At 42.3% G+C, this 17683-nt stretch overlaps 2 protein-coding genes across 2 annotated transcripts; one reads left to right on the top strand and one right to left on the bottom strand.

Annotated features, from left to right (window-relative positions):
- TRAPPC6B (trafficking protein particle complex subunit 6B) lies at positions 1-7725 on the top strand. The gene is made up of 6 exons (XM_077323172.1): positions 1-364; positions 1753-1820; positions 3504-3621; positions 4616-4699; positions 5458-5551; positions 7453-7725. Exons 1-6 carry the CDS (start codon positions 269-271, stop codon positions 7482-7484), a joined length of 492 nt encoding a protein of 163 aa, XP_077179287.1. The 5' UTR covers positions 1-268; the 3' UTR covers positions 7485-7725.
- Positions 7726-9703: 1978 nt separating this feature from the next.
- GEMIN2 (gem nuclear organelle associated protein 2) lies at positions 9704-17300 on the bottom strand. The gene is made up of 10 exons (XM_077323171.1): positions 17101-17300; positions 15604-15688; positions 15134-15223; positions 13952-14011; positions 13583-13696; positions 13428-13472; positions 12363-12431; positions 11268-11378; positions 10794-10852; positions 9704-10192 (listed from the first exon to the last, which is right to left on the bottom strand). Exons 1-10 carry the CDS (start codon positions 17271-17273, stop codon positions 10153-10155), a joined length of 846 nt encoding a protein of 281 aa, XP_077179286.1. The 5' UTR covers positions 17274-17300; the 3' UTR covers positions 9704-10152.
- Between the last annotated feature and the right edge of the window lie 383 nt (positions 17301-17683).

The raw sequence follows: 17683 nt of genomic DNA, 5'->3' as shown, positions 1-17683 counted from the left end.
TTTGCCGAGAAAAGTGCCAACTTTGCACCTTTAAGACTCGCTCTGGCGTTCGGCTCAGCGGAGCCTCCTCAGAGCCAGGCGGCCCTCCCGCTCTCCTCCTCCCGGGAGCTGGAGCCCAGTGAGGCGGGGACTCGCAGGAGCTCCGCCCCGGGAGCCGGCGGCGGTTGTCTTGACAGTTCCGCCTGTGGCCCTGCGGAGGGCCTGGTCGGCCTGGCCGGGGGTGAGCGGCCCTGAGTGGGGGCTCCTCTCCGCGTGGGCAGGCGCCGCCATGAACAAGTCGGAGATGGCGGACGAGGCGCTCTTCCTGCTGTTGCACAACGAGATGGTTTCTGGGCTGTACCGCGCGGCGGAGCAAGGGGACGGGGTGAGTGAAGGGCTGAGGAGGCGGCGGCGGCGGCCTGTGGGGCCGTGTAGACACAGCGGGTCCGATTCCCCGGCGTCGAGGCGCCGCAGGACCCTTCGCTTCAATCCGGGTGGCTCTGGGGACCGGGCGGGCTCCTTCGCCCAGCATCCACCAATGGGCGCTCCGTGCACGCGTCCCCCCCACCTGCCCTGTTGAAACCGAAGTGGAGCGGTCGCCCCGTTTGTCCGGCTTTGCTGTGCGGACAGGTTGCCTAGACCCCGTATTCAGGGCCCAGGCTGGCTCACTGGGACACTGGAGTCGCTTCCTCCCGCGCCTCCTGAGCAGGGAAGGGGGTAGAGAGACCTCCCTGCGTGCAGCCGTTCTCATCTCAGCCCCTGTTCATTCCAGCGAGCTGGGACTGGAATAATAAGGCTATACCGGATTGCACTGTTGATCAGCCTGTAATTAACGCGCTCCATCAGAGGGCTTCACTTTTGGTTGTTTAATCAAGGAGTCAAACATAAGATCATAGATTGCTATTGTTAAAATTGCTATTACTGGTCTATAAAGTTATGGGTTTGTTTCACCACATCTGGTATGCTGAGCTGGATTGTTGTTTGCCTTTTAGTGGCAGTAATCCATATGACAGGAACTACCTCCTTAGGGGTGTTGTTTAAGACTCCTCCTCTGGCCATGGAGCTGAAGATCATGACTTTTGAATAAGTAGGCTGGTTCTGTTATGTCCATTACTGTGGAAAGACCCTTCCCAGAGTTTTAGAACACGGACTTGCATTCCCCAGCTGTGAAGCGTAGCTCTGCGTTCTAGAATGAAAATGCAGACTTCTGACTTTCTCCATGTAGAGTGTTACAGGCAACTGGTGTTTACATCTTATTTTATTTATACCCGGCTTTTCTCCAATGAGGACAAAAAGCAGTTTATCTCATTTTCATCTCTTCTCCATTTTATCTCACAACAACCCTGTGAAGTATGTTACGCTGAGTTTGTGTGATGGGTCCACGTCAAACAGCAGTCTTCCAAGGCAGATGTTGTAACTGTACCTATGGCTGTAACTTGCAAAGTTGATGTGGCCAGAGACTATCCAGGCAATCTTGAACAGTTACATTATTTTAAGTCTTTTGGTGAATTAGAAGGGTATAACATATAAATGAAGTAAATAAACTTTGCTTAGGATTGTGCTGCAAGAACGGGGAAACCTGGGTCCGCATGCCCACTGAGTCTTGCCAGTCACATAGTGACTCACTCTCACAGTCTGAACTCAGGGTTGTTTTGAGGATAACATGTATGCTGCCCCCAATTCCTTGGAAGGAAGGGCAGGGTTGCAATGTAAGAAATATTAAAAATCCTTTTATGTAGATTTGCTACAGGATTACAATTCTTGTGCTTTCAGGAAAATGGACGATGCATCACAAAACTGGAAAACATGGGATTTAGAGTAGGACAGGGGTTAATAGAAAGGTAAGTAGAATCTCCTTTTGATATGTGGCTTGACTTTAAATATTCCATCTGGTGCTATATGTCTTTTTAGGAGTGGCATGAGGAGAGCTTTTGAAAGTTGCTGTGCACTTTGTATAGGAAGGAATAAAAATCTCGGCTCCCAGCAGTTTGGAGTGTGTGTGTTGTGAAATAGCATTCACTTGAAGTAGAACACTGGTGAGACAATATATTGGTATTCAACTGATGGGTTGTCACTCACACAGCTGGCTTGCATCAAAGACTGGTTGTATCAGTAGCACCTAGACCATTTTCTTTGCTTTACAGTTTTAAAACATAGGAGAATAACTAACATGAAACAAATCAGGTCCCATGAAGCAGTTAGGGGATAAATGTGGATCCTGTGTTTGAAGACGTTGAATGTTCCTGTTCTAATGCTCTTTTAAATTGTTTTTTAAGTCCCCTGGAGCTCTCATAGTGAATGTCTTCGAGCTTTCCCTTTCATGTTCTTTTTCTCTTTTATGTGGTACCTGCATCTTATTCTGAAGACTGCACAGCGTTGGAGTGTTTTTGTTTCTGAAGTTTAAAGTGCATTATTTTATTTGCTAACTGAACTCTCCATAAAGTTATGTTCGTATTTAAACTCTTCATATTTAAACTCTTTGTTTGATTGTCCAAGATGGGGTCCCCAACTGTGTTCAGCCTGTGGGCATGCATTGAATTCTGAGACCAGGTAATTGTTGCCACAGCAAAATGGCTTCCAGATGGGTTGGGTTCACCTTCAGAACACTGGAATGTTCTATAGAATGTTTGGTGGCTCCAAAGCAAGCATCCTCTTACAACAGAGGCAGTGGTTTCCAAAAAGATTCCTCCTGGACTCTTCTGAAGCACATCCTACTCCAGTGAAATAAATGAAAGCCAGAGCTGGGTCTTGGCTTGGGGGAAAGACAAGTGGGCACCAGGAAACACATCAGTGGGCACCTTATTGGGATCACCATTATGGCCCATTATGCATGGCCGCCGAAACGGCGATTTTGGGTCACATGGAAAACGCGGAGGGGGAAGACGCGAAGCACACCGGTTATGCACGGGACGGGACGCAACAGCGGCAAAACCCAGAGTAACCGATTATGCATGCGGCAATCCCGGCGCTGCTTCTGGTTGCGCCCCGGTCACCTGGAAGCTGTGCTTTCTTCCGTGTTTCGCTAATGCGGCTTTTTCAGCGGCATGCACCGAAGCTGCGGCCGGTTGCAGCCAGCACCGTGCATTATTGGTGATTTTAGTCACTGCCATTCCACCCCGAATGTGCGTTATTCCCCCCGTGCATAATGGGTCATTAAGACAACAATGAAAAAGAAAATAACTTAATATAATTGAGCCTGTTTAGATTGTGCCCACAGTTTTAGAAAAGCCACATGAATTTCTTCTACACATAGGGCTGGATCCAGTGAATGGAATGGAAAGGACGGAGGGGCTTAGTTTTCACCAGCTTCTTCATCTGTATCTCCTGTTCCATAGTAGTGGCCCCAGGAGCAGCATTTCAGGGAGAGATGAAAAATTCATGACACACTGATGTTTTCATTTCTGTCATTGAAAATGTCCATTGGGTCAAAGGCATATTTTGTTACCAAAAAAGTATCATTGTATTTGGTAACTCATTTCAAACTAATGAACCAAATATCTCTACTCTGAATTGATTTCTCTTAGGTTTACCAAAGATACTGCCAGATTCAAGGATGAATTGGATATAATGAAGTTTATTTGCAAAGATTTTTGGACTACTGTATTCAAAAAGCAAATTGATAACCTCAGAACCAATCATCAGGTATTAATTGTGGAATCTATAGGGGAACTGGAAATGTTGCATATCAATACTAAGCCTGAAAAAGAGAAAACTGTCATTATGAATATTTGATTGAGCTTGAAACCTTAATATATTGATTTTAACTTCTCCTACAAGGAACGGATATAAAGCCAAAATTACGCTTTCAGCAAAATCATATTACACAACTCTTGCTGGATTAAACCACTTCCTCTGGTAGGCGGCGAAATCAGAATAATTTTGATCCCATCAAAATGATTAAGCATATAGAACCCAGACAAGCTATATAAAGGTTATTCTTTATCACAATCTATTGTTTATATATTGGGAAAGGTTTTTTTTTAAAGTACACTGGGAACATTTAAACATGGGACCTGTTTAACAAGGCAAGAACTGAACGCTTTATTTTTTCTGATGGTCATATAGTTGGATTCTTTCTTCAGAGCAATGGGTGTGAAGAAGTTGTATTCCAATTATCTGGATGTTTTCAAAGAAAACAAGTATTATATATTGCAAGAATAGTACTTCCAGTTGTTAGACTTACAACATTGGGAAGCAAAGGAAGCATGTAAACTAGAACAGTACAATGAGGATCTTGCAATTCAAGGAAGATTTATATGCAGTGAAAAAAAACAATTCTAAATCTACCTGGCAACAATTCATGGAGGATTGTTTAGATAAATACAAAACAAAGATAAAGCACCAGTCATTAATGATTGTACAATTTTGCCTGAATTGCACAAAAGTTTTTAAAGTAGTAATAAAATGAAGTTAAACAATTCTGAGGATGGTGTGTCTTGAATGGGTAGGGGGGAGTTTAAGGTGATAGGCACATGTAGTTTAGCAGGGATATGCATGTACAGACATGTTGGATTGGTCTAACAAAATCAGTGTCCATCAATATACATATGATTTCTAGCTGGATTGGGATGTTCGTATACCTTTCTCTTGTGAGTAGTCTTCTATCTGAAATAAAGGGTGTTATTCATTTCTTCAGGGCATCTATGTACTCCAGGACAACAAATTCCGTCTCCTGACTCAAATGTCTGCTGGTAAACAGTATTTGGAACATGCACCTAAGGTATGTATTGCATCATAACTTATGTAGGTTAGTAATAGTAGATTCAAAACTAGAATTCTTCGTTGAGTTGAATCTTAAGTTCTATGAAGATTTCTTTATATTGAGTGTGATGTGGTTCTGGGGACACAGTATTTGTACTGACTTACTTGCATTTGTGTCTGCAGATCTGTGTAGATGGGAAGGAGGCAGTCACAAGAATGGTGCCCCCTCCCAAGATGTAATTAACAATAATAAATGCTTGAAGAGGGTTCTTTTCAAAACAGGTCTTATGTTTTTTTTTAAAGATGGTTCTTTGAATAGAAATAAGATAACATTATTGTTTAAAGAACTTAGAGCCCAGTGGTACTTCTAAGACCAACAAAGTTTTGTTCAAGGTACGAGCTTTTGCGTACATGCACATTTCCTCAGGTGCATCATTCTGCTACCTTAGACCAACACGTCTACCCATTTGAAAGGATTGTTGAAAATGATTTGCATATCTGCGTCTGTGCTATGTAGAAATAGTTTATTGTAAGTTAGACACATAAATATTGGAAGGGAAGTATATTTTACACAGCTTGCCCACTCGTATTAATAAGGAGACTGATTTGCTTATTGGCCCTTTGTCTGGCCTTCTTACATGTAATAAGGTTGCTGTGTGATTCAGTCTACATTTTTGGGGCTGGCATATGTGTGCATAGCAGATATGATGTGTCCTGACGGCAGTAAGAAAAAATGTAGTCCTATTTAACTATTCTTTTTGTATTATTGCATTACAGTATTTGGCATTTACATGTGGATTGATCAGAGGTGCTTTATCAAATTTGGGAATAAAGAGTATTGTGACAGCAGAAGTTTCAGCAATGCCTGCATGTAAGTTTACTTTGTACCTGAGGGGAAAATGGTATATATAGAATCATAGAATAATAGAGTTGGAAGGAGACCTCATGGGTCATCTAGTCTAATCCCCTGCACTATGCAGGACACTCACAACCCTATCGCTCATCCACTGTAACCTGCCACCCCCTCAAGCCTTCACAGAATAAGCCTCTCCATCAGAGGCTGATTTAAAGCCTCTGTTTAAAAATTTCCAAAGAAGGCTTTCCCAAGGAAGCCTGTTCCACTGAGAAACCGCTCTAACAGGAACTTCTTCCTGATGTTTAGACGAAATTTCTTTTGAATTAATTTCATCCCATTGGTTCTGGTCCGTCCCTCCGGGGCAGGAGAGAACAACTCTGCTCCATCCTCTATATAGCAGCCTTTTAAATACTTGAAGATGGTTATCAAATCTCCTCTCAGTCGTCTCCTCTCCAGGCAAAACAGACCAAGCTCCCCCAACCTTTCTTCATACGTCTTGGTCTCCAAACCCCTCACCATCTTTGTTGCCCTGCTCTCGACACGTTCCAATTTGTCAACATCCCTCTTCAACTGGGGTGCCCAAAACTGAACACAGTACTCCAAGTGAGGCCGAACCAGAGTAGAGTAAAGCGGTACCATCACATCCTGTGATCTGGACACGATACTCCATTTGATACAGCCCAAAATCCCATTTGCCATTTTAGCCACCGAGTCACATTGTTGACTCATGTTCAATGTGTGGTCTACTAAGACTCCTAGATCCTGAAACCTCTCTTTTAATTTTGATTGGCACAAGACTATACATTTATACTACTTATGCCGATTTTATAACCTTATAAAAAATATGGCATTTAAACATGCATTTCAGATTGTTCTATTTATACAGTTTTAGCTGACTAATAGCCCAACTAGCCTTACTTTGTCAGAACTTGGAAGCTCAGCAGGGTTAACCACAGTTCATACTTGGATGGGAGACCTCCAATGAAGTCTAGGGTTGCTATGCAGAGGAAGGCTACTTCCACTTGCTCATTCATTAATTTGGCTTCTACACCGCTCCTCACTTGATGTCTTGGGGCGGTGTACATAGAACATAGCAACTGGAAAATGCATTATAACATTTGTAACCATTTGAGCTAGGATAATATAACGAATATATAGCGTGTAACAGATCACAAAGAATGGCCTAACAGATAATGGGGGCATTTGGTCATTGGTGTTGCAGTTTCTTGGTTGTTGGATCGAATTTGGGGTCCTCATTGCTGGTCTTATTCAAAAGACTGGTGAAAGAGCTCCGTTTTGCAGGCTCTGCGGAACTGCTTTGAGTTCCAATAGGGCCTTGATCTCATTGGGGAGCTCATTCCACTTGGTTGGGGCTACAGAAGGGAAGGCTCTGGCTGCGGCCAGGTGGATTTATCTCTTGCAATGAAAACCTGGGGTCACTATGAGTTGGTTGCAATATGGCGGCATGCTATTTTTATAATACTCAAAGGAGTTTACAATATTTTTCTGCTTTCATGTTTTCGCAGTAATCCTGTGAAGTATTTTAGGCTGGAGGTGAGTGACAGGTCCAAGGTCACCCAGTGAGTTTCGATTGCAGAGTGGAGATTTGATCATAGGTGTTCCAAATCCTAGGATAAAGAAATTCTATTTTGACATTTTAATCACCAGGAATAAAGTTAAGAGAAATACATTCTTCTAATGCAGTCTTCAGTAGGCCTAGAAGGGTACAGCTCTGCTTGGGTTGCATTATAAGTCTTGCAGAAGGTGTAACCAACTCAGATTTGTTTAAATATGACTGGATGTATTGTACAGATTAGGGTAGACCCAAGCTACTGCATTCTTGAACTAGGTAAACAGTCATTTCAACTAAGTAAAGTGGATATTTTATAATTTCCTTCTATTTCATTTTCTGGCAGGTAAATTTCAGGTGATGATACAGAAGATTTAGAAAATGTATAGAAGAAAACACCTGCCCTGTAATATCTTGAAACTGTATAATTTATTTACAATTGCAGTTTAATGCAAATGTCTTGTATCTATGCGAAACATGTTTTGCCAAACATGACATGCTCATTATTAGATGACTGTTGCAGCTTTTTTGTAGTGCCCCATTTCTGCATGTTTCTGGGAAACGCAACTATGTAAAGATAGTGGGATCCCTGATTAAATACAAAGTTTGAAAATCTGAATGATTTGGTCTAGCAATGCAGAATTTGTTTTGAGTGGCCTTGTAAGCAGGCAGAAGCTCTGAGCTACCAGCTTACCACATTCTGAAGTTCTATGAAGTTGCTGATGGAGTTTTCTTTTCTTTTTTTAATACTATGGTAAGCATCCAAGTTCCTATGTATACAATGAGATTTCCTGGAATGGAGAAATTTGTTATTCCACAATAGTCTTTTTCAGGATGTGGGAAGGTAAGGGAGGGGTGGGCTCTCATCTTAACCCCCTCAGTGGATTCCTTGATGATAGCCCTGCTTTATTCATACAGAATTTTCTGAACTGTGTTTGTGTGTATTATTTCAGGCCTTCTGAGTAAAAATAACAGGGTAGAATCCTTAATGGGACTTTCCTGTATGGCACTGCAGCCCCTCTGCTTTTAGCAATGTACAACTTTCCAGCCTGGACTGAAATGGGGCCAAATGTCCCCTTAGATGGCCTGTGAATGCTGTTCTTTATCATGGTGTGTATGGGTATGCATGGTGGAGACTGTGTATCTGTGGCAAATGTATCGGATGCCCCAAACTAGTTTATAAATAAGCTTTCACGGACAAGGACTTACTTCAGAGAAGTGGACTCTAGTTCATAATAGCATATGCTCTGATACATCTTTATTGGGTTTTAGAGGCTACAATATTGTCTGGTTTATTTCTGCTGCTGGAGACTAACTCAGCTCTCAAACCAGAAAATGATTGCACAGCGTATAGTTTTTCAAGCATATTTACATAGAATTATTGCTGTCATCAAGGTATATACTTCTCCATTGCAGCACTTCCATGCAGAGGTCATGCAAGCACTGTTTTACTCTACAGTGTGATTCTTCCCCAAAAATCTAGTTGAAGAACACTTTAGTTTTTAGTTCCTTGATTCCAACCCCTCAGCAGTTCTAGTTGTACCAGGAGACAATGACCTGACCTGTATATCAACGCTGCTTCAATAAAGCTGCTTCTTCCAAGTTCAGCTAGAGGCTGTTTGGGTACTGCTATTTATTGAGCCAACTTCCATGGCTGCAAATGCTCTTGTAGCTACATTTGAACACTATGAATGCTGTAATTACTTTGCAGTTTTTCTGGTAGTTCTGTGACCATTAAGGAGCAGTATTTACTCATATACATCTGTGGCAGCAAAGCTCTCTTGCATCAAGGATCCAAGGCTGAGCTTTTTTGCAGTCTCGCCAATCCATGTGCAGACTTCCATAGTGCATTGCTAGCCTTAGCGTAGCTTCAGTTCACAACCATTGCTTTGTAACTTTTTTCTAGCTAACAGAACAGCAATATCTTTTGGGCCTGGCTTCTCTGTTGAAGATATTAGCATACTTTCTTCCTATTTACAAGAACAGCCTCTCTTCGGAACCTATTGGGAACTGCTTGTGGCAGAAGAAAATTTTGTGTTGGAACGCAATCTAGTCAGGTGCACAGAACAGATATGGCCAGATGCAGCTGGGTCTGCTGCAGAAGATGAATATTTTGAATTTTAGTTCTCTTTACACTGAAGGTTTGGGGTACATTACAGACTAGGACAGTAAAATGAAAATCAAGTATTAGTTCTGCTCAACAAGCTTCAGTAATCCAGATCCAGGGCTAGGAAGCCACAAATAAAACTGCAACTTTCTAACACAAGCTCTGTCACCACTTGGAATGCAATTGGTAGAGCAATTCAGAAAAGCATAATTGGAACTTCTGATGTTTATAAAAGCAGAAGTTGTTTTTGTTTTCCTATATCATCTGAATACAGTAGTTAATTTCATTTTATAACTAGTAATACTATTAGGGAGGAGGGGGAGGCTTGGAAATATAGCCAGTTTGAACTGGCTTGAACACACATGATCAACTTAGCAAGATCTGTTATCTGATTAGAATCTAATGTGGGTTGACTACCTCATGTTATGAAAAAGCCATTTAGAACAGCACAGACCAGTACAGAGACTTAACAGACTTCAAAATGCTCACATTTATAATTCAAGACACTTAAAAAATCTTTATTGTAAAACTTAGAAAGACCCAATACAACTTTACCTTACTGATGGGGGAAGGGGTAAATCTGTACAGAACTTATTTTTTTTAATCTGCAGTTTTTAAAACAAGTTTATTAATCTTGCTCCGTAGTCTAACCAGGATGAGTTTGCAGTTTGGATACAGGTCTCACAGCAGCTTGCCAGCAAAGAAGTCTACAAGAAAAAGTTTAGGCATCCTGCTGTTGACATCTTTCAAGGTGGGTTGTCCACAACTGTTGCTAAAATCACTGAATTACTCTTCATACAATCCTTCAAGGTTATCCTGGAAGGCAGGGCACAGCTGCAGTTCTCCACCCTTGTCATAGAGGACTTTGTTGATTATATTGGCATGGCATTCCCTAACAGTTATTATGATAGGCCATGCTTCTTTGCTCTCCAAACTTTATCAAGCTGGCTCATCAGCCAGGTCATGCTGGTCAAAGTATCTGGAGGTTGGGGGGGAGGGGAAATAAAAGTAATGAAAATAGAAATGATAGTGTTAAAATCTTACATCTAATACTTTTGTATGCTAGAGATGCAACAAATATCTACGTTTAACTGAACAATGGTGTATTAAGGGCAAGAAAAAAATTACAATATATTTGACTGTCTTCAATGAAAGCAGTCAGAGAAGTTCAGGCCTGGACAGAAGGCCAGAGACTTGAGCAGAAACTAAGTATACAGGTTGTTATACTAGGCATATAATTAAACTAACAAGCTGACCTTGCTTTGGCAATACAAGAATCTCTAACGTGAAGTAGAAAAGTGGTGAATTATATAGTAATTAAATTCCACGGTGATATTCTCCAGCTCAATTTAGAGCCCACTCTTGTTCAGGGATCAAAACACATGGTCTAATGCAAGAAGAAGCATGCTCAAGGATTCTGCTGCTGATTATTGATGCATGATGCCTACAGTAACCTTCCCAAAATCAACCATGCCACTATGCACCACAGGTTCATAATGATATTGAGGAAAACATCAACTCTGAAAAGCACATGTGGTTCCCTTAAATAGCCGACTCAATAAATGCAATATCTGATATACCTGCCAACTAAACAAATTAACAAGTTCAGAGCAGATACTCTTTCTTCGTTCTTGTTCTCCTATAAGAGAGGAAAGCAAAATTAATGCAGCATATACGTGAAGTTTAGTGAATGTCAGCGTTCAAAATTCTGGACAAACCCAGCAAATGTCCAAGACCTCATAAGAGAAGTGACTAAACAATAGCCACTCAAATATGACTGTCAGTATGCACTGGTACATAAAATTGTAAAATACCAGCTTTCAGATATCCAGAAAACTGAATCTGATATGGTTAACATTCTGTGAACGTCAATGACTGATTACGGTGAGTACTTTGAATACTTTTTGTCAGGTTCTGAACTGTTACTTTCAGGAGGTATAATGGAAAACAAAAAAAATAACACCAGATAACCAACAGGAATGATGCTCACACACTTGACTAGAGAATATTTTCTAAATCATTTTTATTTGATAAAATTTGTTGAGTCAGCTTACCTCCAAAACTCTCACTTCAGAGCATCTTCTGGCCAACTGCCGAATCAGGGAGTGAGCTTCTGGTAACAGCGGTTTTTCAAGACAGGCCAGCAGAGCATAAAGCCATCTGCCCTACAGGAATTTAATGGAAGGTGTACCCTGAAAGTAATGTTTCGCTACTGGTACTTCATCCAAGCAAAAGGGAGGGAAAGCCATCTTTAATATATGTACTGATCCCAATAAATGACAGGTCTATAAGTTAACCAGCCTTGATAAAATGACAGTTTAAATAAAAATGATTGTTTCTTGAATCCATGCCAAACAGATATGCTTGGCATTGTGTACTGGTTAAAATACTGGATTGGGATTTGGGAGAGCTAAATTCAAATTCCCACTCTGCCATGGAAGCCTGCTTGATGAACTTGGGGCAGTCATTGAGCCCAAACTCTCTCACAGTGTTGCTGTGAAGATAAAATGGAAGGGACAATGCTGTAATGCTTTAGGTCCCCACTGGGAAGAAAAGCAAGATATTTATACTTCAGTCTACTTTAGCCTGTAACATGCATTTATCCAGGCAAGCTGGGACGGGCACAAATTTCTGAACAGTAAACATCATGCAGGTTCTGACTTCGTAACTGCTTTGCTAAGACTAAAAGATTTATATATTTTTTGAGTCTATAGTATCTACCCAGGTTTCTATAAGTTCATTAGTTATAGAAAAAGAACATCCTTTCCTGAAGGATAAACCAATCTTGGATGCAGTAAAACTCAGATTCAGAAGAGCGTTTTGCTGATTAATGTCATGTCAGCAGGGCCATATAATAGAGGCACAGTTCTACTAATGGCTAAACAGGTATTTCTCTAGAAGAGACCATCTGACTGACTGTGCATCTGGGCCTACACTATACTTGGAAGGCCTGTGGGGTCCATCAATCTTGCTGAAGCTCAATGGGTCTAGACCTACTCAGTGCCTGTAACTGACTGCTTCTGTTCTACGATGGAAGAAAGTAGGGATAGGGGTGTAGTAAAAAAACTAGTAATTAAATATTGCTAGTTTTCCTTTAGCTAAGCTTTCTTCCTCTGCTTCTCAAAATGAACAGAAGACGTAAAAGTTACCAGTTCTGAAGTAAATTCCTTTTCTGCAAACCAGTTTATCAGATATTCCAGGACACTGGTTACTGTTGCCTTTTAAGAAGGAAGAGAAGCAGCTATGAAAAACAACTCTGTATAGTGCCTCCTTATAGTCCTTGCATTGCATTACCAAATAAGACTACACTTGTACCTTATTTTCCACAAAACATTAGGTACCAGATGTTTAAATAAATGGCCACCACAGCATAAGTTCATATACAAAGCCAGTAGGTGATGCCAATACAACTTCATATTTTGTGATGCTATAAGGCAGCAGCTGTCACAGTCTGCCCTAAACCTTTTTTTTTCCATTGTTCCCCAAACTGTAAGTGACAAATATTCTTATATGCAAACAAAAGTGAAGAGCATTTGGGTTAGAAGAAGAAGAAGAAGAAAAGTTGGTTCTTATATGCCGCTTTTCCCTACCCGAAGGAGGCTCAAAGCGGCTTACAGTCGCCTTCCCATTCCTCTCCCCACAACAGACACCCTGTGGGGTGGGTGAGGCTGAGAGAGCCCTGATATCACTGCCCGGTCAGAACAGTTTTATCAGTGCCGTGGCGAGCCCAAGGTCACACAGCTGGTTGCATGTGGGGGAGCGCAGAATCGAACCTGGCATGCCAGATTAGAAGTCCGCACTCCTAACCACTACACCAAACTGGCTCTCTGGGTTAAATTATAGTCATACTGTGGGTCAGGTATGGTGTAACTTTCAGCAAGCTGTATGATGCTGTTTTGTTTGGGGAGAATCATATGTTCACTGAACACACAGGGAGGGAGGGAGTCTGCTGGCCCACCCCCCTGCAACTTCCTGATTATCGGCAGGGGTACCTGCACCAAGGAAGTGGCCATGGGAACTCTCCTTCCCCACTGATCAGTCAATGTGGAAAGAGAATTTGAGCAGCTGCCCCTGCAGAGGACAAGTCCATCATGTGGAGACAAGGCCCATGTGTTTGTGTGTTCAGTGCTTGTGGGGTGCTGTGTCTAAAGTAACAGCAGAGCTACAAAGAACTTGCCCCCAACCCGCTTTAAGAATGATAGCTGTAGAAATACCTGATTCATTCTGCTAACAATGCTCAGCAATGGAGGAAAGCCAACCTGGGATGAGGAAGCGATCAGAATATGTAAGGAACAATAAGTATTTATGGGAAACCTAAATTAATGGCTAATGTGCAGATGGTTAACATTTCTTACTGCTTTCTACCCACCTGTATGTAATCAATTCCTTGGTTTTCATCACTGGATACCTGAACACCTGTATTTAAATACAACTTTTCACCCAGACAGAACTTTTTCCAGCCTTCTTCATCATCTGATATGGGCTGAAGAAATCAAGTAAACAAGATTATTTTCTCTATTTCAATAAAAATATTGTGCCTCCCCAAGATTACACAGAGTGTGCTCACACACAAATCCTACACTTCCAGGTCATAAAAAGACACTGCCTTGTTGCATAACTCGACATGACTTGAGGAAAGAAAGGTGCCCTAAAGGGCTGCAGTCATCAGACAACTTGCTCTGCAGTATTCCGAGGCAAGCAATGCGCCAATCGAGATGACAGTGCAAATTTTACTCACCATTGTAACATTACTGTCCAAATGCTGGGATTTCCAGTGGTCTCTGTGTTTGTTCACGCTCTTGAAAATTGAAAAAAGTAAAATCTCATATGAACTTTTCACTACAGCTGCAGTGTTTAGTCCAACAACAAAATCTGAGTCCAATGGCGCCTTTAAGACCGACAAAGATTTATTCCAGGCGTGAGCTTTCATGTGCAGGAACACCTCAAACCAACACGGCTATCCACTTCAATCAGCGTTTAGTCCAGTTATTCCAGTCAACTGATTAAAAGCCTTCTGACCAACCAAAAAGGTGCCCCCAATTAATCAAGCAGATATTTAAAAATCTGAACTAACCCTTTTTCTTCAGAACCATTTTTACTCAGATGCAAATGTATAAAGATGTAATGAATCACCTAATTTCATCCACAGCATTGGTAATACAGCTACGATTTTGTTCATCAAATGATGGGTGTAGGCCTGCATCCTATACTTTATTTGGATTTATATGCCTCTTTGACTATTATTGGGGCAGTGCTCTGTTGCACAGTGCACTTCCATTCATGCAACCCTGTCTTTTAAGGAGCCAAGAAGTGGCTAGCGCAAAAGGAATGTGCTCTGCAATGGCTCTGCGGATGATGGAGAGGACTGTGAGTAGAAAAGTGGTAGAAGAGCCAAGCCCCACAGTAATGCAATTTTACTAGTTTTGCAATATTAAGCAAAAATAGAAAAAGGCGCCCAAAGCCTTATTTCCATGAAATCTTCAAGGCAAGAAACAAAATAATGAATGACAGACATGACAGTTAATTATAAAATAATTTTTCAGAGGATAAAATTTTAGACCATAACAGGACTGGCAGTATTCAAGCAAACTCACTGGCGGTCTTCAAGCAAAGGTTGGATACACACTTTTCTTGGATGCTTTAGGATGCTTTGGGCTGATCCTGCGTTGAGCAGGGGGTTGGACTAGATGGCCTGTATGGCCCCTTCCAACTCTGTGATTCTATGATTCTGTGAGGACTTTTCCCATTAAAAGAAGCCTAGCTGGAATGTAATGCCTTTTAGATGTGGCACTGCAGTAAGCTCCCTTGAAAGTGGGTACTATGAGATCAGGACATTCCCAAGTAAGACTGGATGCAAGCCTGGACTAGGGAAAAGACACCATATAAGATTGCTGGATTTCTATGCACGTGCAGTAGTCACCTGGCGAATGGCTGAAAAGTGAGCCACTTGCTGTTGTTGCCATCTCAGAGTTGGGGAGTATCCTTCAGGAGCAGGGAGGCATCCTGAGAGCTACAAAAAAGAAAGGGGAGAAATATTAAGGCTAGACTGACAATCTCAGTTTTGAAATCTTAAATTCTCACTTGACTCATGCCTTCAGGATGGAAAGCAGTCTTGCAGAACAAGCCTTTAAGTTTTGTTAATTCAGCATGTTACTGTCACAGTCCACTCTTCAATGAACAAGAGAACACTGTGACGTAGGGGCTAGAATGTTAGCCTCAGATGGGTCAGGGGAAAGGGTTCAAATCTCTGCTTAGCTGTGAAGCTTGCTATATGACCTTAGATCAGCCACTGCTGTTGTGAAATGATACTAAGAAGAGAGATTCTCAACGTTTCCTGCTGGCCTGGACACCTTGGACCAGGCAGAAGAAATTTTTTTTACCAAAACTTACGGAAATATTCACTGTCTGTTTCTTTTTCAGTTTTCTTGGATCAATCTGGGCCACAACAACATCTGGGCATTTTGCAGCTTCAATCCTAGAAAACAAGAAAACAAAGTGTCCCAGTTTTGCTGTTAATGTCTGTCAGTCCTAGAGAAGCACAGAGTTTATTCTGGGATTCTTACATTTTTTCACATCCAAAAAGATTCTTCTATATAACTAATACCACAGCAACAACTTACGGAAGTTTCCACTACGTCTCCTACTTTTCTGTCCCAGCTCCTTTTTTAAAAAAGTACCAAATGATCCACAAAAACAAAGCAGCTAAAATATTTTCCACATTACTTCATACACAAAAAACTTTACATGAAGATGGCAAATTTTTCCTGAGAATATTCTCATAATTATTTCTAAACTTGTGCCAATCGACATACAGCTTGAATTCTAACTTTCCTTCCTCCATCCTTGTAAAAAAGAAGGGAATTTTGGATTCACAGTCTCATAGCAGAAATGTTGAAGGCAACTGAGCCTTTCTTCTTATCTTTTTATCTTTTTAAGCCAGTATTTTTGGGGTGGTGGTGTCAGTCTTTGTTCTTTTGCTTTCTTTCTGAAGCAACTTTATTTTTGGCTGGTTTTCTGTCCAGTGGCAGAACAGGTTGTGACAGAGCTTCCAGAATCATAACACTTCATTTTCAGACTACAATCTGGTGTATCTGAGGAAGTCTGCATGCTCACGAGAGCTTATAACCTGAATTAAACCGTGTTGACCTTAAAAGTGCCACTGGACTTAAATTTTGTTCTATAATTTTTTATAGTGCTTCACTAGATGAAAGTAGGTGTAAAGTGTTGCTAATTTAATTGACATGCACTCATATTCTCATATTCTGCCCAAACAAAGGTGCTGTGAGGCACCTGGCAGGCCACTACACTTCTGGGTCTCATTCAGCTTGAAGGGTCACAAATTCTGCAGTTGAAATAACTGCATATAAATGAAACCCAGAAAAAAGTGCATCTGCTTGGCATCAATTGCATTACTCTTGCGTAGCTTTTATCCACTGATGTGATGCTACTGCCAAGCATCTCCAGGCAAGCAGTGATACAGGAGGAGCACGGGCAGAGTCAGACCATTAATGAAAAAAATAAAAATACCTTTACCCCCACAAGCCTTGAGCATATACAGCATCCTACAGGGAGCAAGCAGATTCTTCATTAAGGTCATTTCGACAACGACCCCATTCGATACCAGCTGCCAAAGCCAGGCAGAAGGGGCACGCTGGCTTTCTCAAGGGAAACGCATGCCCGGTTGAACTGTTCCTCAAGGGAAACGGGTCGATCCCGGGAGCACGCAGCAACGGCAAGCGCTTCGACTCCTCCCGACCACCTTAGGGAAGGGGCGGCCGCGAGCCCCTCTCCCACCGCAGGTCCGGATCTCCTCCCCAGCCGCGCGCCTTCTCTCCTCTCCTCTCCTCCACGGCAGGCGCAGACACCCCCCCCCCCCCGCCCACTTACTGAACCCGCTTCAAATACTCCTGGGGTGTTCTGGGGGGCACAGTGGGGTCGAAATCCTCCGCGATGTCACAGTCCTCCACAGGCAGAAGCCGGGGCATCAGCTCCTCCACCGCCGACTCCATCTCGCCCCCGCCACCCGCACAGCGCATGTGCAGAAACCCGAGGGCGCCCATGACGGCGCAGCCGCGACCGGAATACAGAACCGGCGCGCCTCTCCTCAAGCGCTGGAGGCCGGGCGGGGGGTGGCGCCACAGGGTGAAATTGTTTTTATTAGTAGTAGAAGTATTTTAGGGGGGTTCCCTCGCAAACAAGGAATCTCTGGTATGCACATCGATTTTCTACGCTCCCGTTTCCTGAACTTACTGTGAATTGATGTGAGAGCCGGTGTGGTGTAATGAAAGAGGGCTTCAATTCTAGCTTTCCACATTCTTGCAAAAACAATGGAAATTGTTGGACTCGCAAGCCCACAGCAGAAGTTTTGGGGAAAAAAGCTCATACTAACAGCCTCCTTTTTCGTTTCCTCTCCTGCCCAGGGATGCCAGCTCCCCGGTGGGACCTGGGGATTCCCTGGAATTACAGCTCA

The sequence above is a fragment of the Paroedura picta genome, chromosome 2 (genome assembly GCF_049243985.1).
Source record: "Paroedura picta isolate Pp20150507F chromosome 2, Ppicta_v3.0, whole genome shotgun sequence".
Taxonomy (NCBI): Eukaryota; Metazoa; Chordata; class Lepidosauria; order Squamata; family Gekkonidae; genus Paroedura; species Paroedura picta.
The sequence above is the reverse complement of the archived record's forward strand: the minus strand, read 5'-3'. Positions and strand labels throughout refer to the sequence as shown.